At 42.3% G+C, this 27,374-nt stretch overlaps 1 protein-coding gene across 2 annotated transcripts; it reads left to right on the top strand.

Annotated features, from left to right (window-relative positions):
* Positions 1–7,458: 7,458 nt before the first annotated feature.
* lrrc24 (leucine rich repeat containing 24) lies at positions 7,459–23,866 on the top strand. Of its 2 annotated transcripts, XM_026150446.2 has the most exons (5): positions 7,459–7,873; positions 17,388–17,582; positions 19,222–19,500; positions 20,506–20,674; positions 21,775–23,866. In XM_026150446.2, the coding sequence occupies exons 2-5, from the start codon at positions 17,421–17,423 to the stop codon at positions 23,019–23,021; spliced, it is 1,857 nt and encodes a 618-aa protein (XP_026006231.2). In that variant the 5' UTR covers positions 7,459–7,873; positions 17,388–17,420; the 3' UTR covers positions 23,022–23,866. The 2 variants fall into 2 exon arrangements, with proteins under 2 accessions (XP_026006231.2, XP_026006230.2); XM_026150445.2 differs by lacking the exon at positions 7,459–7,873 and having other exon boundaries at positions 11,950–17,582.
* The last annotated feature ends 3,508 nt before the right edge of the window (positions 23,867–27,374 follow it).

Raw genomic sequence — 27,374 nt, 5'->3', positions numbered from 1 at the left:
AAGATAATTACCTTCTTAAACTCAATAGGTTTCCTTTAGCCTTCAGTTGGAGTCAGTCTTCTGTTAGTGCAATAATCATTTGTTGATTTTTTTCTGTTTTTGGCCATTGGCCCGTGAGCAAATATTTCGGTCATTAGGTGCTCACTTCTAGCTCGCCTTGAATTGACTAAAGCTCCTTAGAGCTCCAGACTCATGGTTTCTAATTCACAAATGGAAAATGGAAAATTTGGAACCTAATCCAGAGTCAGTGGTAGACATGTGCTCTGTAATAAGCTTATTAATATAACCAAATGGTGAGAAAGCTGAGGTTGAGTACCCCAAAACCTCATGCATTGCCTCATGTTGCAATGTGCTCATTGCAACATTGACCTTTACCAAAATCTTAGCCAAGTGTGTTTTAGCTGCTTAAACTTAACCATGCACCGATGCACTTTAGATGGCCTAGCTTTCAAGGCAAGAAGACACTCCTTAGTGGACACCGAAAAGGAGAAGTTCTTCTTATTGCACTACTAGCCATTGGAGTCTAACAAAAACTTGGGGGTCAGGGGGTCCATAACTACAAAGTCTTATTTACAGCCTCTGATGATCACATTTGTTTAAAGTCTTACAATCTAAAACTGCCTTCTAGTTTTTTGTTCAGCACAGATTTTTTCTAGGATCAACTTTGAGGATCAGTATCATAGTTTCAGGAATGAAACGGCACCGATTCAATGCCTGTGTCATAGAGTAATGAATGTTTCTGCTAATTTACTGGAAAAAAGCTATAAAAATTGCACACTGGACAAACGCTCAAGGCTCATATCGCCATATGGGTTAGGGGGTTGGTCAAAACAAGTTATAGCATATGAAATGTGTCCTTTGACGATGTTGAAAACTCGATTTTGTTGCCCTATAACTAGTTTTTTATTTTATTTAAATAGGTTTAAGTCTTTAATCTGCAAGCTTGTACAATCCACCGCTGTTTACTTGATGTGTAGCCCATGCTCTCTGATGTATCTGCTTGAAGCTCTCCTTTTCTCCACCGGTCAGTGTAATCCCCTTATTCTGTAATGTCACGTGTCAAAATCATTGACAGCTGTTAAGGTGTGAGGGCCAAGGCAAGGGATGACGGACTGCACACTTGTCAACAATGTACATGTATGTTTGTGTTGTGGCGTTCCGACTGCAGAGCCTAATATCATAAGACTCTCTTGGCCTCCATTCGGTCGCATTTGACAATCCCCTAAGTGATTAGTGGAACAAATATCTGCCTGTCGTATTACAACTGTTGTTTTGCCGGCCATTTGTAAAGCTCTTGTGTCTTGCATGTTTTTCATTGGGAGATCATCTCATTACACAGCAGAGTGTGTGTGAGTGTGTGTGTGTGTGTGCATGCAGGTCTGCCTTAAATCGCTGTTATCCCGGCATCTGTTCTGTGCATGTTATTGATTCTAACCTTTGTAGACCACACCACAAACAAAAAGGCGATTTCCTCACCTGGATATTTTCTTCCCCGCATTTATATGGAAATTGCGCTCATTTATAATGCTCCGTAAAATATGTAAATGGAAATTATACTGCCCCACTGGTAATTTGGTTTCGTCTGTATCGCTCCATCTCCATCTGCCTGTCGGACTGTGAGTCGATTCGTCAGACTTTATCTTTGCCAGCCATTTTGAAAATTGCTCAAACCTGTCAATTTTAGTAACAAAAAGATGAATGATTCAGTCACAATTATCTTTCTTGCAGTGACAAAGAGCTTGTGTATTTTTCTGTGCCAGTTTGCATGTCTTAATTTAAGCCTCCTCCGCATGCTGTGAGGGAAAAGGAAAAACAATGTTTCATTTTTCTACTTGAATTTTCTCGACTACAGAGGAAGCAAAAAGCTACAAAGGCCCGTCATTGCAAGATCAGAGGTGGGAAAACCTCTGTAGCAGGGTTGTATCCAACGTGCTCCTTTGATATAGAGGTGTTTTCATTTACAAGGCAAGTTGAGAAAAGAGAACATTCCTAATTACAGTCAATCCCTGTGGGAGTAGCTGCAAAGGGATGAAGGGTTTTTATTCAAGCACACACACACAGACATGCCCACATACCTGGAGACAGTCCAGAGAACCTCAGTCTTCTAAGGCTGGACTGAGAGCAGCACTAATGGAAGTGTGACTAGTTCAAGTGCACTTAGACAGTTGAGCAATATAGTGAGTGGGTGTAGTGGAGTGATTTCCCTGCAGATCCGGGGATTCATGCTGGCAACTATGACATAAGCCAGATTGTCTCACATTAAGCTGTTTAATAAGGCGCTTTTGGTTTTTATGGCTGGAAAACACAACTTGTTGGGGAAGTTTATGGAGCAATTAATGTGCAAATAAAATGTGTATGGGACTTTGCATGCATACAAATAGCCAGCGGGTTGTAATTTAGCATTTGTTGCTTCTCCTGTGAGCCAAAAAAAGAGAGATGAGTTAAGAGCAGCAAGGAAGATGGTGAAAGGATCTCTGTGCTCGTACAGACATTTGAGTGTGATGTTAATTATCCAGATGTGGGTCGAAATAGGCTCATCCTGGCCCAGAGGGGGAAAGAGGAGATCATTAAAATCCAAGCCCAAACACACAGTATGGCGCGCTCAGCATCACAAAGACACGCAATTAGGCACCAGCTAATATACCTGCTTAGGCATGGGAACCTTTTCACATATGGCTATGCATCAGTGCACATTTAAGTATGAGCGTATGCGTGTGTGCTCGAACATGCACGCACAAGCTGTCAATCAAGCAACGCTAAATATGGGTCAGCACGGATTTAACTACTGTGTGATTAGCGTGCGATCAAGTCAACATCAAAGACACACAGGAGCATGTGTGTCTTTGATTCACAACCAGGTTTGGAAACTACAGCTTACACCAGGTGGACTTGAGCAGTGGCAGTGGGTTTTATGGTAACATTTCAGTGCAGCATAAGTACTTAAAAAAAATAAAAAATACACGCCCTAACACCTAAAGGCATGCCACCTGTTGTAACTAAGAGTGTGAAACTGGCTAGCAAGTAAAGAAAGTGATGTAAACTGTTAGCTAACTGCTATATAACTGCTAGCGTAAAATTATATAAAAAGATTTTGGGAAAAAAATGTACAAAGACTAACTAAGAGAATTACAATAACAACGGAGTGTCAAAGATAGTTTACCTAAAAGTAATCAAAAAAATAGCTAAAATAATTAGCATGACTAAAACTGCTAGCTTAAATTAGTAGGTAATATGTTCAGTTAAAACAGCTAAAAGCAGGTTTATCTAGCTTTTAACCATTAAACAGTTGGAATAACTAGAATTACTAGTGATGTACGATACCACTGATTTCCTTTCCGATCTGATACCAAGTAAAATTCAGGGTGGTATCGACGATACGGATCCGATACTTTGTGCAAAAACTTAATGTTTTATTGTATTTCAAATTATAGCTTCATTATGATTACAGGGCATCAGACTACTTGTTCCTATTGTTTAATAGGTCTGCCCCAGGGCAGCTGTGGCTACAACTGTAGCTTGCCTCCACCAGTGTGTGAATGTGAGAGTGAATGAATAGTGGAATTGTAAAGCGCTTTGAGGGTCTCAAAAAGCGCTATATAAATGCAATCCATTATTATTATTATTAATAATGCAGAATTATCATATAGAAACAAAAAAAACCTGAAGTTGTGAGCTATTTGAACACGCTGCCTGCCTGCAGCACTAAAGGACTCCAAGAGACGTCTGCCTCACCCTAGCAGCACCTGTCCCTCTCCTCTCCTCCTCTTCAGTTCGCCTCGTCATATTCTGTGATATGATTTACTCTGAGGTGTTTGACAAGGTTAGTAGTGTTGCCACAACACCTCACTGTCTTGCCACATGTATCGCAAACCGCATCTTGGCTGTTTGTGGAGGAAATATACGTCTACACACAACTCCGTTTATGCTCAGCTGCTGTTGTGAGTGCACATGCCAAGGGGCTGCCACACATTCATACAGCTGTAAGAGAAAGTAGTTCCTTCCAAATGATATAGTTTCTTTCCACTGTGTTCCTGTTAATGATAAACTACAAATTTACCCCAAATTACTAAAATATCGATATTTTAATATGAGAATCGATTCTAGAACATAAATAACTGGTATCAATATCAATCAATATCGATCCGCACATCACTAAGAATTACCACCTCACAGCTGAATGCCCCCACCAGCCAAGTCTGTCCAGAATCCCAACTTACAGTGAAGACTTGAAAAGGACTGGATCAAATGTGCTCAATGTATTTATCCTTGCCCAATAAAGCTGATTCTGACAGAACACCAAGCTGAGACCGCTGGTGTAGATGGTGCTTGAAACGTGACTGTTGCTTCAAAGATGCTGCAAATTCTAACTAGTGGATGACTCACACATATCAGTCTGGCAGGTTCAAGCTATAGGGAGGGCACCTAGTTTTAGTGACGAAGCTGATTCAGTGGCTTCCCCCAGGTGAAATATAGTTACAACCTCCCTGTTTCTGAGTTATGGCTTTGAATAATGACATAATGATATTACAGTGAAGAGACGATCGACCCATTGGAAGAAAAAAATGTGATCACATCGTTAATTTCATCCTGTTTGACATTTTGCATAATTAGCATTTGGAGCTATTTATTAACAAAAACACTGAGTCAACCATTTAACTGTATTTTATATATCCTATCTGTTCAAGTTGAAGTTTAATGGATGAAAGAGAAAATTAGCTAGAAGAGGTGGATATCGTTAAGTTGAAAGTTATGGATAAAAGTGAACCCAATTTACAATTTGACTGACACTAGTGATTTTCATTAACCTCCAGACATGTCTGTTTGTGTGCCCCCTGACACATGCAAACTATGTTTTTTTCATTCTTTGTAATTATTTCAATTAAATTTCTCACAAGAGCCACAGTATACGTACATTAAAGTGTCAGAGGATAAAGAGTCTAAATGACCATATTTTGTCAATCTAAGGAGTATAATGCACATCAACATTAACATTAATTCTGTATTCAGTAATTGTGTAGGCTGTTTAAACCTATTTAAAATGCGATCAATCGAGTGCTGTTGACATCAAGCTGTAACGTCTTTGGATAAAAAATGAAACCAAGTTCTTCTAATGCTCATTTGAGGCTGGCTCCAAAAGCAAGTCAGTCCCCATAGACTCTCTTTGTAAGATGGCCAACTAAATAGCATTATAAGGCATGTTTACAGCCTAGTTAAACTAATTGTTTTGGATAGTTTATGTCTAACGACTGTACAGAGGGTGATTTGTTTTCAATAACTCATGCATCATCGATACTGGTAAGACATAAAATCTAAAAGTGTGGCTGCTTTAATCGACAGGACCCTGTAGCTGCTTGCTGTCTGTTAGGCCTCACCCCTGCAAATTTTGGCTCATCAGACTGGACATGTTGACTGTGTTTGTACTGTTGGGTATTTTTTAATGCCGTTATAAGAAAAATAATCAGGCTTGCTGAGAATGGAACAGAGCTGGTGAGTATAGGATTAGACTGTTAGCACTCATTAGCAGATATTCATCAGATCGCTAACAAAGCTTGTCATCTGGCAAATATGCATGTCAACCTTTCATCTAGATATGGTCACATCTGATTCCTAAAAAACAATATTGTCATGGTTCTTTTCCAAATGCTAACTTTACAGTCCAAACTCCACGGTGGCTATGTCTATCATTTATAAACAGTCTATGGTTGATACAGGAGCTGGGAGCTCATTGAGTAGGACACAATATGTCCAATATACGGTACTGTGCAAAGGTTTTGAACCACCCCTCAATTCATTACAGTTTCCTTCCAAGAAGCCAGAGTTTCATGTTATTTTTAAAAAGTGGTTTTAACCCTTTCATGCATGAATTATGACAACCTCAATCAGGATTTTTTTTCTTAAGTATTTTTATTCTTTAGGCATGAAAAGATGAATAAAGAAAAAAATCCTGATTGAGGTTGTCATAATTCATGCATGACAGTGTTAAATAACAATAATTACAGTGAAACACTTTATACACCTATAGGAGCATTAAACGACCAGTGGGTGGCAGGGTATGAAGCGTCACATCAGTCCAATGTAGTGGTTTATGTGCAAGTATGCCATCAACACTGACGCAAATACAAGAAAACACCCTTTGAATAGCTGTCCACTGTAGTGACCACTATGAGTGAAACGGTCAAGGAAATAGTTGTGTAGGCTTTCTGAATGTCTTTCAATTTTTTTTCTTTGGACATTGGTTGCGTTTTCACCAATTTTTTAGTCTGGTCCGTGTTTTCAAAGAATTTTTTTTAGGTCACCTAACACTGACCTATGATTGTTTAAGAATAAATATGGAACCTAACTCAAAGGATGGACCAGTGTTGTTTCCATGGCGATCCAGGGTGGCTGTAAATAAGCCTTTCCTAAGGAAAGGCAATGGGAAGAAAACTTTAAGGAATGCCAAATTCCATGAGAACTGTCCACTAATCAGACCATATTTAAATTACCTGTCTAATATTTTGTAGGTCCCCACCATTCCAGGATATGAACAGAGAACCTCTGACCTTCTGAGTTCTGTGGGTTTTAGAGTGGGACCTCCATGGATCTGGTTTCTTCTTGCACGTCGCATACAAACTTGATCAGACTGGGATCTGGGAATGTTGGAGGCCTTGGGCTGTTACTGGTGTTCTAATACAATAACTGTTTGTGAAAATTGCCATTAATAACAGCATAGCAGGGACGTTTTCCTGCTGGGAACGACTGCTGCTGTTGAGTGGATGGCACCTGTCAGAGGAGCAGAACAAATTGATTTACATTATTTACCTGTCAGTAGCTTTAAAGTTGTTTGTATTGTGCCACAGTACAAGACAGCAGACTGCAAAATGCTGCAAAATAGAATGTAACCTGTGCTCAAAATCATCCTCTGCCACACAGCCGGTAATGAACTGTGTCTGCAGTATGACTGAGTAGTGTGGTTTTTCAGGATATTGAGAGGCTGGCGGTTCAGCTTGGATTCTCTTGCCCTTGGCCAGATCGAAATAGGACTTTTTCAACTCAGAATCTCATTCCTGTCGTCGTCACAGCCGGAAATATATGATGAGCGTCTCTTTCTCAGCAGTAGACCATGGATGATCACATTTTACACGCCCGTAACCTTTCACAATAAAAGACGAGGCCGCTGTCCGTGGTGCTGAAACCACTCTGCTTCCCTCCCTGCTAATGTGTTGTTTCACAGTAACGTGGCGCTTTTTCTTTAGCGTCCTTCCTGCTGCTGTGGAACTGTCACTTAAAAATAACTGTAACAAAAGGTTGACGGCGGCAAGAGGATCACCTAGTGTGTTATGAAAGTGAATAAATGAGAGTAAAAGGAGTGAGGGATCTCCATCTCTATTGCTCTCTCACTCATGCACACAGAGCGAGAAGGAGAGAGAGAGAGAGAGAAGGGGGAGGGAGTCCGTTCAAGCAGAGATAATTAGAAGAGTGGGTCACTATTGGAAGAAAGCAACCGATAAAGTCAGGGGGAAAGGGGGGAATACGAATCAAAGCCGCATAATAATATGAGAGGAGGGAGACAAGAGTCTTAAGTCTTAATGGAGCATCATCAGCACTGAAGTCCAGCCCTGGCAGACGCGAGCAGTTTCCTCCGGCTCGCAGCGTCCAATTACAGCGGAGCAGCTCAGCCTGTGTGGACTCCTCAGCGCTGCCCAGCCAGGAGCGAGCAGGGCAGAGGGAGGGAAACAATGTTCCGACGCTTTCCCCTGCTGTGATTTCAAGTGGAATTCCTCTTTTTGTTTTTAAATTATTGTTATTATTGTTAAAAATTCTTATTATAGTTATCCTTTCAAGTCGCCCGACCGCTGCTGCCGAGACCAAGTCCGTGCACGCAAAGAAAAGGGTAGGTTTTAAATGCGCTTTCCTTTCCTTTCTCGCCTGGGATAGTGAGACTGAGGTATCTCATACTGCCGGTTGTTAGCGACCCCGTTTGACGTTTGATTTAAATCCACATTGGTTGATTTTGTTTGTTTGTTTGTTTGTTTGTTTGTTTGTTTTTTCCTTTTCTGTGTTGAAGTAACAGAAAACTGTGCAGCCCACTCACACAGATACCAGAAAGGGAGTAAAACAGAAGAGGTGGCTTGTTTTGGGAAATGTTATTATTATCATCTCATAGTTGAAGCTGGGGAGAACACCATTTTTAATATTTTTATTCCTTTTTGGGGATTTTGTTGTTGTTGTTTTTCCCCCTGTCTGTGAGTACGTGTTACTTAAACTTATAGGTGACATATAACCGTTCCTAGAATATGTTAATTGAAGTGAAAAAAAAATAAGACCCTTTCGTTTCTGTATAGTGTTAATACTACAGCAGTATCTAACCTGGTCTTTGTATTATTTTTGTGAGTGTGTGTGTGTGTGTGGGGGGGGGGGGGGGGGGGGGTAGTAACACGCCCTACAGACTTCAAATTCAGCAGCCTAGTGTAAAGTCCTGACATGGAAAGTCTGTCTAACTGTGTGTGTGCTAAATCACTTGTTATTGCTGTGTATGCTTGTGTAGTTCAAATCAATCTGGTGCATCTGCTCACTTCTCCTTGCAAGATGCCAGATTTTTGTTTGTTTGTCTTTTTTGTTACAATGATTGTACATGAGACGGACAAAAAATGTAAATACCTCCCGGTATACAACACATATAACACACATATCGAGTACAAATACTGCAAGTCCAATTCCGTACTGACACACGCATCACTCAAAACTCACCTTTGTATACATGACTACTATAACAGGGTTATTGCATTGCACAGCATTATACTTTGCAGGTGTACCTAACAAATGGGCCAGTGAGTGCACATAAATAAATAATGACCTATACAGCTCAACAGCAGCACAAAAGGCAGCCGCCATGAAACAGAATCAACACCTGTCAAAGAGAAAAGAAAAGAAAAAAACTTGAGGAATGATGAGCGTCACATATTCTGGGTTCCGCTGCAGAGCGGTTGTATCTCACTGCACTGGGTCTGCCGGATAAACTGGGTCATCACTGTTTGACCAGCTGTCAAAGGTTCTTGCTGTTTGTCTTGACACAGAACTCCAGGCGTGATTAATTAGCAATCCGGTCACAGCAGTGATTTGGAACTTTGTACTTTGTGTCCTCATGTGTCAGCGCTACGATGCTTAAACAGTTCTCTTAGACTGTAGAATACCTTTCAGACAACTTACACTAATGTCACTGCAGACAGAGCTGCAGCATATCCAGATTATCTGACGAGCTGCTGCTGCTATTGGAGATATTTTAAAGTGAGGGACCAAGAGTGATATATGATTAGCATGCAGTAGTGTAACCCTACAGGAAGACCACCCTGCTTTCTTATTTGGAATTTTAGACGTCTCTCTTCCCTAATGTCAAGAGTTGTAATGTGCTTGCCTCTGCTTAATTGCTATTCTGCACATGAAGCGGTGTGGAGCCAAACAGCAACCCCCCCCCCCCCCACCCTAGATAGGACCTCGTTTGTTTAACTCTGAGGGTGGGGAATCTGTCTTCCGTGGACATATCCGTACAGACAAGTTGACTTCTTACGGCTGCAGAGATGTTTAATTTTTCATTGGCTACTGTCTGCCAGACAATGATGACTGAAATGTCTCATGGCTGTAATTGTATAGTACCCTCAATTCTGGCCTGACTTGATACGGGCAGATGGCAAAGATCAGCTGAAATAAGAAATTCATGAGAAAAAAAAAAGAAGCAGATTCTGTTAAAGTTTCATTAATTCCTGCCTGTATGCCAGACTGTACAGATAACCACAGTATAGGCTAGGTGTCAGAGTGCAATTTGACACACACCTGACATCCATTACTTGGAGTCAGCAGATGCTGTCACTTCCATGGCAACAAAGAAACATAATTTATGAGGATTCAGTGGCTCCTACCGCAGACAACCACTGCACACCCAAGTATTACAGAAGTGCAATATAGATGGATGATAAGCAATCATTATCGGAGCATTTCATTTCATTTCTGGACACATACGCTTTCACACACAGTTTCACTGCTGCTTGAGTAATACCTGCACTTTCAACTCGACTGCTATAAACAATATTTACAATTCAGATTCGTCCATCCAGAACAATGGGGGAGGGGGTGGGGGGGCAGCCGCTTAAAAGAAAACAGTCGCATAGAAAAGAAAATCCATTCAAGTTAATGCTTCTGTCAAATCCAGGGAAATATAAGAATGGAAGGGATTGTTCTGCTTTGCCATACAGGATGATCTGTCTTCCCAGCATTTGCCTTCAAACTTGTCTGATCTCATCCATCCTTAAACCTTCAAACGTGAGTGGTGTTTGTCAGTGTCGTACTGGGCACAGCAGAAAAACAAGAGGTTTGAAGCCCGACTGATGAAAACGGACCAAAATGTATATAAATATTAAAATAAATCAATCAGTCAAACTGCTTATTTTAATCTGGGGCAAATTAGGCAGCCTGTCAGATGCGGCTACTGTGAGAGAAACGGCTAGGACTGATCGCATCCACCAAGCTTGACAATTAGAATGGACAGTGTGCGACAGAGAGAGGCTGGAGGAAAATGTCTGTGAAAATGGAAAAAAGTTGTGAGAGAGCACATGCGTATGTGTGACGTTGTGTTCGAAAAGGTGACACAGCCTGCTGCCAGCAGTGTTTACTAAGTGAGTAATTGAGGCACGCATACACAAACACACAATTGGCTCATTTATGTTTATTGTTCTCTCAAAATTTGCACTTAACTATAATTTCTTCAGGCAGGAAGACTGACACCATGCTGTAAAGATGAAGTTAGAGCCAAAGTTAGTTTGGCTTATCATAAGGACTGGATACAAGAAACAGCTCGCTCTAAGTACCCACTCAGTTTTGGCCGCTCAGCACATTTAGGAATGCAGATATGATCAAGACGATCTGCTGAAGTTCAAGCCGAGCATTAGAGTGGGGAAGAGGGGTGATTTAAGTGACCATTATAGTGGTGTTGTGAAAGCCACGGGGGCTGGTCTGAGTACTTTAGAAACTGCTGAGATTTTCCTACACAACCATCTCTAGGGTTTACACAGAACGGTCGAACAAAGAGAAAATATCCAGCGAGTGGCAATTCGCTGAACCAAAATGTCTTGTTGAAACCAGAGGTCAGAGGAGAATGGCCAGACTGCTTGGAGCAGACAGGAAGGCAACAGCAACTCAAATAACCACCTGTAACAACTAAGGTGGCAGAAGAGCATCTCTGAAGCCACAACTTGAAGCAGATGGGCTAGAGCAGTAGAGGATCACTCCAGGTGCCACTCCTGTGAGCTGACAACAGGAAACTGAGGCTACTATTCGCATGGGGCCACTGAAAGTAAACAACAGAAGATTGGAAAAATGTTGCTAGATCTGATGTGTCTGTTTCTCATCCAGATGGTAGGGTCAGAACTGGGCATAAACAAAGTGAAAGCATGGATCGATCCTCCCTTATGTTAATGATTCAGGCTGCTGCTGCTGCTGTAATGCTGTTGAGCATATTTTCTTGGCACACTTTGAACATTATTTAAACACCGTAACCTACCCGAGTATTGACCACAGTGTACCCATCTCCTGATGGCTGCTTCCAGCAGGATAACACATCGTGTCATAAAGCTCAGATCATCTTATACCGAATGGTTTCTTGATCATGACAATGAGGTCAGATGGTCTCTACAATCCCCAGATGTGGTGGAAGAGGGGATTTGCATAATGGATATGCAGCTGACAAATCTGCAGCAACTGTGTGATGCTATTACATCAATGTGGACCAAAATCTCTGGGGAATGTTGAATCTGTGCCATAAATGATAAAGGCGGCTGTGATACAGTTGCTGCACTTGTCTAATCATTGTAGCTTAAACCAAAGCAGGTGCCGACTCCTAACCTAAAAGCTAGTCAACTCAAAGTGAAAACAAAGCTCAGCTGTTAGTGAAAAAAGAACACGAAACATGGCGTTCAGGTTAACAGTGTGGTGATTTATGTCACTGACAGCCCACCTGTTTTTTTAAAAACAAGTATTAAGGCCGTCCAGACAACGTCCATCTGCTTACACACACATATACTAATGTTGGTTATTACAAAGTGCTGTAACTTTGGAGCTTGTTAGAAAATTTGTAAGAGATTTAAACATGGTGTTCACTGTTTGTGCAGCGTCTACAAGCAAGTGTCTCCACATTTGTATTTTGCTTGTTTACATTTTTGTATTTTGCACAACTCTGTTGCTTGTGAAGCTCGCACACAAGAATTTCACTCACATGTGCTGTACCAATGTACCTGCACATGTGATGTGACAATAAAAGTGATTTGATTTGATTTGATTTTGAATCGGAAGAAACGGAAGACAATGGGCCAAAGTTTTGCTAACTGAAACTGTCTGCATTGTATTTGTGGTCTGAGTCTGACTTAACCAATCATGTTTGAGCAGGTAATCCATCACCAATCCATCAAATAGCAAGCATAGACCTGGATATACTGATATCGTGGCTAAAGCAGAAGATCTGGAAATTTGGCTCCTCCTCCCAGAGGCTAGTTAGTGAGGTTCCCAGACTGATGTATGTGTGTTTGCCTCTTATTATAATCATGTAGTCTGTTAGTAAGTGGGCAGCAGTTTCATGCTCTGTATTCTTTTATAAAAGGTTCTTGGTTAGTGAAAATGAAATGCTTTTGCTTTGCATTAAATCCATCCATGGTCAGTATACAGTATATAGTGGACTGTGTACAGCACCTTCATGGTGGTACAAATACAATGACTGATTTATTACTTTGTCTGGTTTCCTTTGAATTGTTAGCTGTGTGTACTTTGTCAGTTAGGGTCGCACTCTACACCTGTTGTCTGAGTACAATTTAATTGTCTAAAATAGCAAAACAGAAGCAAAAGCACACCCTAGAAAAAAGGTTTAAAATGCATTTTAAAAAACTATGAATTTAAACTTGTTACATTTTTGGCCACATTAGTTTGTTCTATTCATATATAATAAGATATACATGTGATATAGCAGCAGCCTTATTTTTATGTCAGACATTTTCTGACACACTGCTTTTGCAGTGTTGCTTGTATTTCATCATACTAACCAGATTTGGGGGAGAAAAAAAACGAAAAAGAAGGCATGGAGCAACAGAAAACAAGTCGCAAGGCTAAAACGGGTCGAAAACCTTCTCCTGAGCTGTGAGCAATTATGACGTGATGTTTCAGCCACCCTTCCCGGGCCACGAAGGCATAAAAATAAATCTTATGTGGAAAATGGAATGGAATATTGATTATGCAGCGCTGCAGTCGCCGCTGTGCTTTTAGTTCTCAATTATCAGTCGCAAATCAAACTGACTTGCAAGGATTCCAGCACACAGACTTGTTGAGCCTGCGAGAGACACCGTACGCTGATATTTCTAAATTGCTCCGCTCATGGTTGCAGTTTCAGCCAGAGCAGCAGCCTGTATAAAGCGTCGCATGAACCTCAAAACAAAATCAGAGTTTGTGGGTTTATTCGAGGCTCCGTGCAGAATATGTCAATACCTTCAGAGTCTATCTGCTTGCCAGCTTACATTAGCAACAACAGCCTCCACGTCACAGACAGACGTGTCACAGCAGTTTATCATGTGAACTCTTAAATAGCAAAGATTTATCGAGTTTGTCTTAGTACGCGGAGAGGGAGTGAAGGTTTTAGAGTAAATGCTCCTCTGGGAGTGGTGGCGGAGTGCTGCTGCTGCTCAGAGGGTGATTTGGCTCGAGGCAACCTGACAGTGAGCTAGACACACACAGACAGGCACACACACACACAAGTAACCCAGCAATAAGCAACATGCAGTCATTTACTCTGTTTCTCCTCAACACAGACATTCACAAATGCCAGCTCCCCTCCCCACTGCTTTCACGGTGAAAATCAATGGTTGCAGAGCCCAACTGGACGGAGTAATAGTGGAAAAATAAAGAAATCAATGCAGACTTATTAACTGAGCAGAGCTTCCTTTACCGCTGACACAAAAATATGTGAGTGTTTGACTTGTCTGTGTCTGTGAATGATGATAGCTGCTGCTGGTTGTAGACAAGATGTGCGAGCGCATAAGCATATGAGCGTCTTCCTCTATGTGTGTGTGCGTCTGCCAGTCAAGAGTGTGTGTCCCTGAACGTTGGTGGCTGGTGCTTGTATATGAGTGTTGTATTGTAGGCGTGCTTTGCATGTTCATGAGCGCTCCTGTGTGTGTTTGTGCATTTTGGTGCGCACCAACAAGACTATCTCTCAAAGTCAGTGTGTTACTCTTGGGTTAGTGCCACAGTGCACTGCCGGAGCCTTGGCCCTCGGTTTATTTGTGGACAAAAGGATGCTCGGAGACAAATGATTTAGCACCTGTCAGTCAGAGCTGAAGGACAGGCGATGAGAAAAGAGAGAGGTCAGAGACTATGGAAAGGGAAAATGATGGCGGCTTTTCAAGGAAACTGTGAAGGGAACAAGGAGAGAAAGAGGGAGGGAAAAGTTGAAGCTGGAAAAAGAGAAAGAGATTCAGAACCAAAAAAAGAGAGTGAGAGAGAGAATTTACAATTTAGCTCTGGGTCATCACATAGCTCAAGTGCCTGTGAGCAATTTTCCCCTGGAAATGACAGCTTCTATTTCTGCAGAGTTGTTTGCCTAACAGCAGCTCACAGGAACTGTGGCTGGCCTTCAGGCCCTGCAAGCAGAAACTTCCCTGATTGCGAGAGTTACCATAACAACGGATGAGGCCGACCTGCACCGATGGCAACGCGGGAATGTGAACTTTGATTCCCGCCTCCAGCACTCTGGCTAGTCTGCTGCACCTCTGACATATCAACACCTACCCTTCTTGGCAAAAACAAGAGCGAGCTGTCGGCGCTGTGAGTGTTTGGTCAGCCAGAATGTAACTGTTCACCAGTGGGTGATGATTTTGTTTGCAGAAACAGATCACTGTGTCAAGAGCAAAAGAGACATTTGTAATTCAGAAATGCCCAAATAAACAAGTCCAGTGCAAAATAATGTTTGCAGAGATGTGCGTGGGCGGACGTTAGGAGCTGCTGGTGAATGCTGAGCAGGGCTTTGTGTGATGCCAGGTTTATTAGATTTCCTTTGGCATTTGTTGACTGACATCTGCCCTGGCAGGTCTCTGCGGCCGCTCTCTCCCTGACTCTTGGCTCGCTCTACAAACCAACAAGCCTTAATCATCTTATGTACACTTTCCCACGTGGTCAATAAAGATATATTGCTGACCTCGTTTTTTTTTTATGCCGAACAAAGCGCCTCCCTCCACAAAAACGTGGACAGCACAGACAGAGGCTTAGCTAACAAGCATCTGATTGTGCAGATTACCGCGTGTTCCGCGAGGGATTACCGAGACAGAAATGAACAAATTGACCTCTTACCACCAAAATCCCACATCAGCAAAACAAAAGATAAAAGTCAAGTCTCTGCTGAATCTAGAAAAAGTGGAGTATACATTGTACTGCAAAACAAGTGTCAGCAGCATTATTTAAAGAAGCCTGCCCCCGCCCGTTGTGTTATTTTTGTCACTGAGTCCTTTCAGTTTGCAGAACCTGATGACTCCATGGGTACCCTTTGTGTGTGGGCCATCCAGACTCTGTATGCGTGCGGTTTTTAAAAAACTGAGCAGCCCTGGAAGCAAGGAGAGAAATGCACGAGCTGTATTCTGGCAGTGCGTCGTTTGCATTGATGTTGGGCTCATGTTCTAACAACAAATATCTGACTGTGCACCCTGTTCTGAGTGTATTCTTAGCCGAGGGCAGGCGTCTTCCTCTCCGGTTCCCCTTCTGACACTTTTCAAGTTAAGTCAAAGCTATTTAGAAGTCATCTCACTGTGAGAAGTAACAAAGGCTCAATGACAGACCAAGGCCTAATTCAGAATTCAATTTTTGTGCTTTCTCTTCCCAACAATAGAAATACCTAATTTCTCTGCATGCTTGTTTGGCGAGCTCCAGAGAGGAAATGGCATGCTTTTGTTAATAAGTGTTTTTTTGGTGAGAGGAGACGATTGAAAAGCTTATGTAGGTCACATTGTATTAATCAAGCTGGCTACCCTTGCAAATGTGCTCTAAATGAAACACACAATGTTAAAAAAAAAATAATCCAGTTTTATTTCGTATTTGCTTAATACTGCAGCGTGACCGCACTGAGAATTACTTCTCAGCCACTGAAACAGCAATCCCAGTACTTTTACGCTTAGGCATTTCGTCTGGATTATAACGCTGCCTATGGCGTGGACAGGCTTGATATCGGTCCGACAGAAGAGTTCAAACACCCGGCAAATGAAATATTTATCAGTCACAGTTTATTTCAGGCACAGGACCCTTTCATCATTTAGCTTTAATGAGAGCTGTGTGCATTCTGATGATTAATAGACTAAACGATCTTCAGATCGTTCCGAGCAAGATGCAAATGCTATCAGTTATCTGTCCGGGAGACTCTTTAAGTAAACTAGGATTTTTCACAAGTTAGACAAGCTTAACGGGGGCCGGGGTACGAGCGAATGTTTTCTAACAATGTGAGATTTTAGATTGGATCAATGAGACATCGTCTTCTCTGCTGGAAGAAGCTGCTCCAGGACGAGGCAGGTGGCACAGTAAAGCACGGTAAATCAACCTGCTGTCACGGGGACAGAATGACAGGCTCAGTGTGACATTTCAGTGCATATTACATCTCCAGCCCTCCGGTATCCTCGTGTGACCTGCTGCAGATTAACTATTTTGAACACTGCCGGCCAGCATTGAGTTTTGATGTGAGCAACCAAGCAGAACAATAAATCCCTTCTGGACCGTATAGATGCAAAAAAAAAGAAAAGAAAAAAAAAACCAAAACGGGCGGAAAAAAAGAAGTGCATGGATGAGTTGCTCTGCGATGGGTTTATATCAAAGCAAGACGTTGCTGTAAGGTGCAGCGAGCAGCCGATGCTGATGGTTTTGATCAGATGATTAGAGCTGGTTACCACTGGAGAGTTGCTTTGAGGAGGTAAATGTGCTTTCTGAGATTACAGAGTTCAAAACAGAGACCGTGACTCTTTGCTACACATTTGTGTGTGTGCGTGATTGTAAGACAAAGAAAGAGACCGAAAATGAGGGAGAGTGTGTTTGTGCATGCATTAAGCAGACAAGAGAGAGGTCCTTGAGGCAACCTGAACATCTTTTATCACATCTTTAATTAATTGAAGCCTATAATAGAAGCTGCTGCAGTCCCGCAGAATAGACACAGTTGAATGGATAATAGCTGGGGATGAAGAGATACGCTTGTTTTTGCTTGCTTTCTTGTCAATCCTCCCTTGCCATTTCACAGTTATATGCTTTAACAGCACATCTGGAGCTGCTGTCAGTCTCTGCTTTGAGAATAAAGTGCATTAACCAAGAAGAGAGAAATGTTTTCCCCTTTTTTCCCATCTTTTCAGGTTCTGCCTCTGAAGACCTACTGTAAAGCCGTCATGGGCCTCTTGTGGTTCTCCAGACTAATCCTGATCATCCTAGTCCTCATCCCGCAGCCGTCCCTGGGCTGTCCCTCCAGCTGTCGCTGCTACAGCCTCACAGTGGAATGCGGATCTCTCGGGGTCAAAGAAATCCCACAGGGCATCCCGTCTGTCACCGAGGTCAGTTGGACTGTATGTTAGAGCACTAGTTGCCCGTGCCCCCGCCCCATCCAAACACACACACATGCACACCAGAGGTTTTCAGTTGACTTCCTCTCTGATCCATTCTTATTACCCTGAAATGATTGTGGTTAATCAATTCACCGTGACCCTCTTTGATGTAAGCCTGAGGGAAGGGCTGCGCTGTTGGCTGTGTAATTATTCATTCTTGCTCAGAGCGCGACTCTTGCACAGCTCTGATCATCTGTTGCGAAGATGTTTAACATTATGCCGTGGTTTTTTTTCCTCTTGGGTTCAACCCCCCCCCCCCCCCCCCCCCCAACATCACTGCAGCTCATGAATATTAATGTAAAGCATGCCCTGCATAAATTGTTCCATTAACCTCAATCAGCAGGTCTATCTCGTCCATCACACTTTACCTCGTGGCCCCCGTGTTTTCTTCCAAGGAAGCGTCACAGATGAATGCATATTACCAATCAAGCTGCAAAATTGTGCATGCCAGATCCAACGCAGAAAGCACGTCTCATAAAAAAACTCAGTCTAATGTTCTTTTTTGGGGATATGCTGACTTAAAAGACCTGTGATTTCTGACTAAGACACGTGAAACGCAACCAACTACCATTACTACCACAGTGCTCATTCAGGCAGAATATAACCCATGTCCTTCTCAATTTACAGATGGCCCCTAAACACATCACATGCAGGTAATCATATACTGACAACAAGAAGGTTGCACTCGCAGAATGTGCGTGGATGTGACTGTGCCGGCTCAAAGTGGGGCTCTGCAGAACAGGCAGATTGTTGGCTGCAGCTAAAAGATGTAAATAAAAGATGGACCTAGCCACTGTGACATCACTCATTGTGGAGGCTCAATATGAAGCCTGATTTTGAATGTCTATGTCTTCACCCGGTGTTTTGAAACTGAACGTGTAGGGCAAAGGGGCAGATCTGGTTCAGAAACAGAGGCTCGAAACTTTTCAGTAACATAGTAAAGCATACCCTTAGCCGTCTCTGGGCTGTCCCTCCGGCTGTCGCTGTTCCAGCCTCACAGTGGAGTGCAGATCTCTCAGGGTCAAAGTTCCGGTTTGTTAAGTCAACACATTTTACTCAATTAAAATCATGTTGTATTCATTATGACTTGAAATTAGTGATGGATCCTATTGGGAGAGTAGGATCGCAGACAAGTGAGCTGATATGAGAACCACTCAGCCAAACCTATCTGAAGCTTACATACTTTGGATGTTATTTGGATTCTAAGCAACACATATGCCAGATTTGAGAAAGATCAGATGAACAATGATTACCGATGATAGGTTTAGAGCATACAGACATCATTAGAATTAGTAAGATTATCATAACTGTGAACTAGTTCATTCTGCGGTATATGGAACACCACACATGACTACATTTAACATGCACAGCCCAGTGAGACAGTGTTTCAAGGTGGATCTGTTTCTGGTTTAATCCATTGTGTGGTTAATTTCTACCCGCTGAGTGCAGCACAGCTACTGTATAAGCCACACTCATTTTCTTGTACAAAACAAACCTCAGATGAAACCTCACATCCTATCTTCTGTTTCCCTAATGTAATCAATGTGTGATCACTCTGCTAATTTCATTTACCCTGTCGTCCATAAAGACCATTTTCCTCCAGGACAACGCGATAGTGCAGATCCGTCTTCAGGACCTGACTCGCCTTGGCAGCCTCCATTATCTATACCTGCAGAACAACAGCATCTCAGCCCTGGAGCCCGGGGCTTTTCTCGGGCAGGGGCAGCTGCTGGAGCTGGCCCTTAATGGTAACCTCATCCACCTGGTTACCTCTGATATGTTTCGGGGTCTGGAGCACCTAAGGATCCTGTATCTCGCCGGCAACCAGATCACTCGAGTCCAGGACCACACCTTCAGAGGACTACAGGTTAGGTTGTGTCAGCCCGAATGTATTAGTTGGAAATAATTAATGCAAACTTTGAAATAGGTGTTCTAGGAAACAAATATAGAATGTTTTTACAGAATGATGTCTTCAAATTTAACGCTACGTTCACACTGCAGGCAAAAGCGCATCAAATCTGACTTTTTTGACCCTATGTGACCCATATCCAATCATGGTATGACAGTGTGAACGGCACAAATCCGATATTTTCAAATCCGACCTGGGTCACTTTCGTATGTGGTACTGAATCCGATACATATCTGATGTTTTAGAAAGCGACTGCTGTTTGAATGGTCATGTTGCATTAAATCCAGACGCCAATTATCAGCGCCGGAGAAGCGCTCAAGAAGACATCGCGAACGCTTCCTGGCCATCCAGTGAAACTGTTGGGAAGACAACGTTGGAGAAACGTGAACATTTTATTTGTACTGTATAATCTGCAGATTCTGACAGAAATCTGCAACTATCCTTTGAAGCACCGCTCCTCAAAAAACAGCAATAAGGATAATTATTGGGCCATATGTAAATAACAAAATAACTTTATAACTTAAAGCAAAATTGGGAAACGTAAAGTCCGAAACAAGTCTTTATATTAAGGGCCATCAGTCAAACAATACTGTTTGGTCTGGGTCTAAACAGAGCGAGTTGTGTGTGACGTCTTCTTTTGCACATGCGGGCCGCTTTGAGGGTTAACACTAGAGCGCATTTGCTGTCGCATTTTATTTGTAGTGTGAACAAGCAGACAAAAAAATTGGATTTGATCAAAAAATCAGAATTGAACATTAAGAGCTGCAGTGGGAACGTAGCCTAAGTCTTATTCGTGACTGATGTCTCCTTAATCCCTAGCATGTGGTAATACAGTACAGACTGACTCAGGTGGAGCTGAGACACCCTCCTGTCACTATACTGGATAATTCTATCCCTTATGAACTTGCACATTTTATACTTACCTCTGCTTCCCCTGCTTTGTGCCATTTTTGCTGTCTGCAGCGTCTGCAGGAACTCCACTTGCAAGAAAACAGCATTGAGCTGCTAGCTGAGCAAGCCTTGTCTGGATTGTCGTCTCTGGCCTTGCTGGACCTCAGCAGGAATCACCTCCGCACCCTGGGAGCTTCATCACTCAAACCGCTTGTCAGTCTGCAGGTGCTCCGTGTTACAGGTGGGTAGAATTCCTAGATTATATTAAGTGTTACTATAATATGATAGAATCATCCAACACTGATTTTAATTCAAGGTGCCTTGAAAAACTTCTCTCTTTCCACACTTCCGAATAACTCACACCCCTGCAATAATGTATTTCCAACCACTGAAATTCACACTCTACCAATGAAATTATAACAGCGGGTCACAGCAGGCAGACTTCCGAGAATTAAAACCAGAGGAAAAAGCCAACTAAATTAACAAAACAGCTAATTAATGGGACCTCATGTGGAGGAGCCTGTTTACTCAGATAAAATCTGGTAATCCCTCCTCCCACACTTTTCTAAAGTTGGACTGACCCTTACTGTAACTTCCAAGAAAGCAACAATCCCAACTTCACACTCATTACATTTAATGACAGAGGCATTAATGGATTCAAAGAGTGAACTTCTCTCCAAGTTTGACATTTTTGTCACTGTCTATATGTCCCAAAGAGTGTAAAAAATGTACACAGTCTGTTTTTGTTATTATTTAAACAGCTCTATGATGTCTCTGTGACTATAAACATGAACAATGATTTAGTCTTGATTACTAAGGCCCATGGTCTTGCGGTGGGCTCAAAAGAACTCCACAGCACCACAATATGTTTTTTGTCCTGTCTCACTCCCATTATCCTCAACTGGTCACGGCAGAGCCTGGTTCTGCTGGAAGTTTCTTATGTCCTGGGTTTGAAATCTTGGTAAATCTAAATTGCCCACAGGTGTAAATGTGAGTGCAAATGGTTATCTGTCTCTCTGTGGTAGCCCTGCGACAGGCTGGCAACCCGTCCAGGGTGTACCCCGCCTCTCACTCTACAGCAGCTGGGATAGGTTCCAGCCCCCCTTGACCCTGATTGGATAAGTGGAAGAGAATTGATGGATAGATTAACTGAATTGAATTAGAAAGTTGATATTACATGAACAAAAAAATATATTTAACAAATCCACTTCAGTAGATCATGCAGGTGGCCAGGGTTACTTTCCACCATGCTATCAGATTTATGCTAGGTTAATTTTGACCTTGAAAACTGCGTTCCGTTTATGTCTGTTTCCTTAACTGCTTTCTTTCATTCCCCTATAGAGAACCCATGGCGCTGTGATTGCGCTCTTGGCTGGCTGAAAACCTGGATAAGCGAAGACGGACAGCGTCTCTTGAGTTCTGCAGAGCAGCGTCGGCTAATGTGCTCTGAACCTCCTCGCCTCTCCCACCTCAGCCTGGTGGAGGTACCTCCAAACAGTCTGGTCTGCATCCCTCCAGTAGTGCAGCTCGAGCCAAGCCACCTGACCGTTCGCCTAGGAGAGAGTCTTCGAGTCTCCTGCCAGGCCTCGGGATACCCTCAGCCTCAAGTGACTTGGAAAAAAGCCTCCCATGGTAAACCACAGTTGTCACCTCGAGGCCTGGTTCAAGAGCTGGGACCCAATGGGGAGCTGTTTAGGCCTGGGGCCGGTGGAGCGGTGACAGCCTTACCAAGCAGTGGGGGGATCAAGGTGGGAGGTGTTGGAGCAATCCACGGGCCTGTACGTGGAACTGAGGAAGGTGGCGAGAGGGACAGCTTTGATCCAGACATGGGCAGCGGCATGCTGTTTCTCAGCAATGTCACCGTAGCACATGCTGGGCGCTACGAATGCGAGGCCTGGAACCCTGGTGGTGTGGCTAGGGTTACTTTCCACCTAGCAGTCAACATGTCTTCTTCCTCCTATTCATCTCAGTTTTGGCCTCGTTTGAACACTCACTCCTATGTTTCATCTTCGTCCAACTCCTTTTACCAGCCTGAGGTTGTGGATGTTAGCCAGGAGCCTCTGTATGAGCAAGACAGCATGGACTTTAATGCCCTGGGCCCTGCCACACAGACTGCTATTGCTGTTGGCATCTCCTTGCTGGCACTCACTGCTGTTCTCCTCTTGATTATGATCTACACTCGTCACCAGCAGTATCAGAAAGATGACACTGGCTCCTATTGCACGAGCAAGGAAGAGAGCATCCTCTATGTGAACGACTACTCTGATGGACCCACCACCTTTGCGCAGCTGGAGGAGTACCGCGATGACCATGGCCACGAGATGTACGTACTCAACCGAGCCAAGCCGGTCCTGGGTTCCACTTCATCTGCATGTCCCATGATGAGCGGGTTTGTCCAACAGAAGGGCATGAAGGAGGCTCTCCTCGATCACGAAATGGTTCAGACTCTGACACGATCGGGGGGATTGGGACTACGCAGAAACCCAGCGGATGGGGGAGAGGGGCCCCTAACAACAGACCCAGAAGAGCTCTTCCTCAGTCAGAGTCTCCTGTTCGGATCACAGGTTGCCTATGAGATCCATTGTTAAGGAGTCATTATTATGCTCTGGCATGAAACAATATGTTGATGGACTTTTAATTAAAGACAATAATGGAAATCACCTTGGTGCAGTGATTTGAAGCATCAGATTATTATCTGGCCTTTTAAAGAGGGGAGATTGTCAGTCAGTAATTTCTGGGGGAGCCTGGTTCACAAGTGGCCTCTGAGAGAGCTTCTTGATTGACTGTATGACACTCGTGATGGGTTAAGAAGACTGACGATTGAAGGGGAAATAACACATGAACCACAGCTTTCTGTCTCAAAATCAACCCTTTAAGGATAACTCTAGGTGGGTAACCTCGTCAGAAAAGTTTAGTTACACTAAAAAGAGGCTGAAACGATGCAGCACACAGTGTCTGCTTTATTCTAATTTCGTTCGTTACGCTTTACTTTTCGTGTTTCGTCTATGTTTTGTGTAGTATATTACAAAGTTAATTCTCAGAGTGAAGTACAGTTGTTTTGTGAATCCTGCTACACATCCCATTAGAATTAGGCCTAAAGCAATCCTCTTACTGAAACTACATTAACATTACCCATATGTGCGAGTGGGTGTGGGTAGGTGGATTTGTTTATAGAGGTTCATTCTGAATGCAGAAATCTAGTCTTTTTTATGTTTGTATCATAGCATTGTTTTTCTTGATGTTAACATGTTGTGTTGTTTTATACCTGCTGACTGCAACACTAGAACAAGATATTAGCATTTCTAATGTGTGAAGTCGACTCTCTGAAAGAACTCAAGCTTCATTAACGTCAGTCTGTGATTACCATTATGATGTTAATAATGTACATTTTGTCTTTGGTTTCTACATAATAAAATGTATTTTAAAAGAGAAAGTTTTTCCCTTTCCCCTCTTTTTCTGACTCTATAGACCATATTTGAAGTGTGTAGTTTTTCCCTGTGGTCTTCCCTTCATTCTATGAGATGTGAAAAGGGCTTTATAGAGAGACTGTAGATCTGAGTCACAGTGTAGAGGCCAGTCTGTGAGAGGTCAATGGTTCATAAACCATTTATTCTTTCCCTTTTCCGCTAAACACTGCAGATATCAAGTGTCCTTTCACAGCTACTTGTGGACTAAGATAGATGGTTGCAACTGAAAATGTGTTGAAAACCCAAATAATCTCTGCTGCTTTACACCAAGACCCAGAGCTGTATTGATTCTTGTTCAAAAACATGTCAATATTCTTTTTAAACTGGCCTCTCTGTAGGTATTTTAAAGCTGTTTATTACTGAGTATTAAATGTCATGGTTATGCTATGCAGCTTAATAAGGATTACAGCCAAAGGACATGTTTTAAAAATGTAAAGCCTGCTTCTGTCTGCCACTAACACTGAAAGTATCAGCACGATGCCACAGAGCCAAATAAACAAAAGTATTGTATAGTCTGAGAATGCTCTCTTAAATAGTCCAGAACTGGTATATGCACAAGTGAACCATCCTGTGCATGTAGTACATTTTTGTTGCAGTATGTGTTTGCTGAAGGTGGTTTCTATATAGCTATATGATAAAACAAGCAAAACTGCTTCAAAATTGTTTGGTTTCATGAACTTTCTAGACAAGAGCCATTTTTGAAACAAAAAACAAACAAGCAGCTCTGTTTGGGGTTGAAAATAGAGAAGGTGGCACGGGCTTCAGGTATCAACATACTAACTAACTTTTAGTGCACAAAACATGGAAATGCAGTGCCATATTTATGATTATTTGCATCATTATGCATTTTGGAACCTAGAGCTTGGCAGACTAAGGAGTAGACATTTTTGTATATATATCTACTGTAGCCGCCACTATTGAGGTTCATCAAAATTAAGCAATAAGGCACCAGAGAGGTTTGGTGAAGTGGGTCTTACTGTCTGGCTGAAGAGCTTCAGTTTAAAATCATGATTCTTTTATTTGCTTTCCTCTAAGTCTGATATAGATTCTCTCCTGAAGAAATAACTTTTATATAAGCGATCAGTAAAGCTAACGTTACTGAATGAAGCCTACTTACAGTAAACTGTGCAGCACATTATCACTGCAGTGTGCATGTATACAAGTACACTTAGTCCAAATGCTGATGAGTTACACTGTTGGACTTACAGACACTGGAACACAGATTAGAAAACTGATTAGTTACATTTGTAGCCTATCACCAACAATGCCTGTTTAATCGCCAGAATAAAAAATCCTTTATTAGGCTGACAGCAACCTTTAATGTTTAAATGTATCAGTTTAATGTTGCAGAGCTCTAACGTGGAACTGTCATGTTAGAAATAAACAGCAGTACTAAGAGCATTAAAACATAAATGTGGCACGAATGAGGGACCCCACCACATTATCACACTTGTCAACATACACTTTATTTTCTCTTGTGGTTTCCACAATACTCGCACCTGCAGCTTTTCAGTTCCCACCCGCCCATACGCCACCAACAACAACGACTACAACAGCTTCCCCCGCAGCCACGCAACGAACCACACCTCGCCACACCTCGCCACATACCCCCACCACCCAACTGAGGCCGGGGCCATGTCCAGCTGAAGACATCAGCTAAGACTTGTACTTTTTCATAAGTCCTCTAGTGACTGCACCTACTCTGGAAAGAGGTAAGCACACATATACAAACACATGCCAGTGGGAGACACAAAACACAGAAGGAGAAGGACCTCAATGAATGTATCCGCCGTTGCAAATGAATATCAAGAATGTTTTGGAAAAAAGGGAGATCAAATAATCAATTGGCCAACCAACCCACATTAGCATAAAGACTGAGACTAGAAAAACAGCTAGCCTGCCTATTCATTACTACAAATAACTCTGGATTCGTTTTATACCCAGATTTCCGTTTGATGGTATGATCACTAATGGAAAACTCAGTTTCAGGTGACACTGTACATACAGATTTGCCAACAGCAGCATTACCGCCAGGGAGCTAAGCTAACACAAAGGATAAAAGTACAGCATTCCCCAGACAGAAAAAAGACACAACCATCTGGCTGAAACTCACAACAACACCTTCTTATCACAGATGATGTATTATGCTGCCTATCTCACACAATGAAATGTGAAATACTCTTATTCCAGTTGCCCCCACCAAGTAAATGGATTTTCTTTGTGTCTACTATAACACAATTCGCGGGCTGTGTCATTGCATGTCCGACAAAGCTCGGCTCACAATGGTTGTCATGGGCACAATGGATTCAGTACATATAAGTCATCAGGCTAATGTTGCTGTGTCTGATTGAGTCTTACTTTCTCTGTGTGGATCACAGCAGGTAGACAAAAACACAGAAGCAAGCATAAGACTGTCCAATAAAACTGCAGTACATCCAAAAATGGCAACGCTTGCTCGTCTCCATTAAGGCATAAAAGCTGAATGCATTGAAACCACATTGTGCACCTTTGCTAATCACTCCAAATGATTCCCTCAACCAGTTTACCTGCAGACCCATGCTGGTTATTAGAGACCTCCCTAATTGATTTAACAGACAGAAAGTTATGCAAAAATAACACTAATGATGGCAGTAATATGGAAATCAAGACTTTTAATGTACTGCCACTGCTAAGTGCACCTCAAATGAGTAGTCAGTACATGATTTTGCTATTCCAAAATACACGGGCACTTTGCAATACAACATTGGTCACTGTGTGAGTGGATTATTCCCCATTTTTCATGCAGGAGGCAGTTTATGGTTTCTGAAAGGCATATTGTAGGGATGAATATGTTTAAGATTGAAGAAGAGATTAGAGTTTTTGGTTTATTAAAACCCTTCAAGGACTGCCAAGGGCAGCTGTCAACATTAAAAATTGAATTATTTTCATTAAAAAGATAGAACGGGAGAGTTTAGCACACGTTACTAGTATAATATATATTCACAATAGGTACGCACACGAGCCTTTATTGCTGAGATGTTTTGCCAGTCTGATGTAGCTGTCTCTTTTTTTATGCCTAAGTGATCCCATCAATCAACACGTGAGTGAGGATGCAGCAGAGAGGAGTGAAAGCTCATGGTTCTCATACTGATGCTGTTCTTTTGTTTTTTGTTATTTTTTTATTTTGCTATTTTATTTTTCCCCATCTACACCTTTTCTATAGCATCTGTTTTCATCTCTCTTCAAACTCACTTCCACACAAGGGAATTAATTTTTCTGTAAGGTCAAATATGAGATATGTGAGACTGAATTATTGACGCATTTCTGCCTCGCCTGTCCTTTTCCCAGAAGAAGGGTTTGCACAAATTCCATCTAATGCTTCATGGCACTAACTTTGCGCACAGATTTCCTCCGCACATGCTCTTTTGTTTTGGATTTATGCAACTTTGATGGTGTTTAAACTGTTTTACAACGTAAGATCAGATGTGAGATTTA

Source organism: Astatotilapia calliptera, chromosome 18 (genome assembly GCF_964374335.1).
Source record: "Astatotilapia calliptera chromosome 18, fAstCal68.1, whole genome shotgun sequence".
In the NCBI taxonomy this organism is placed as follows: Eukaryota; Metazoa; Chordata; class Actinopteri; order Cichliformes; family Cichlidae; genus Astatotilapia; species Astatotilapia calliptera.
The sequence above is the reverse complement of the archived record's forward strand: the minus strand, read 5'-3'. Positions and strand labels throughout refer to the sequence as shown.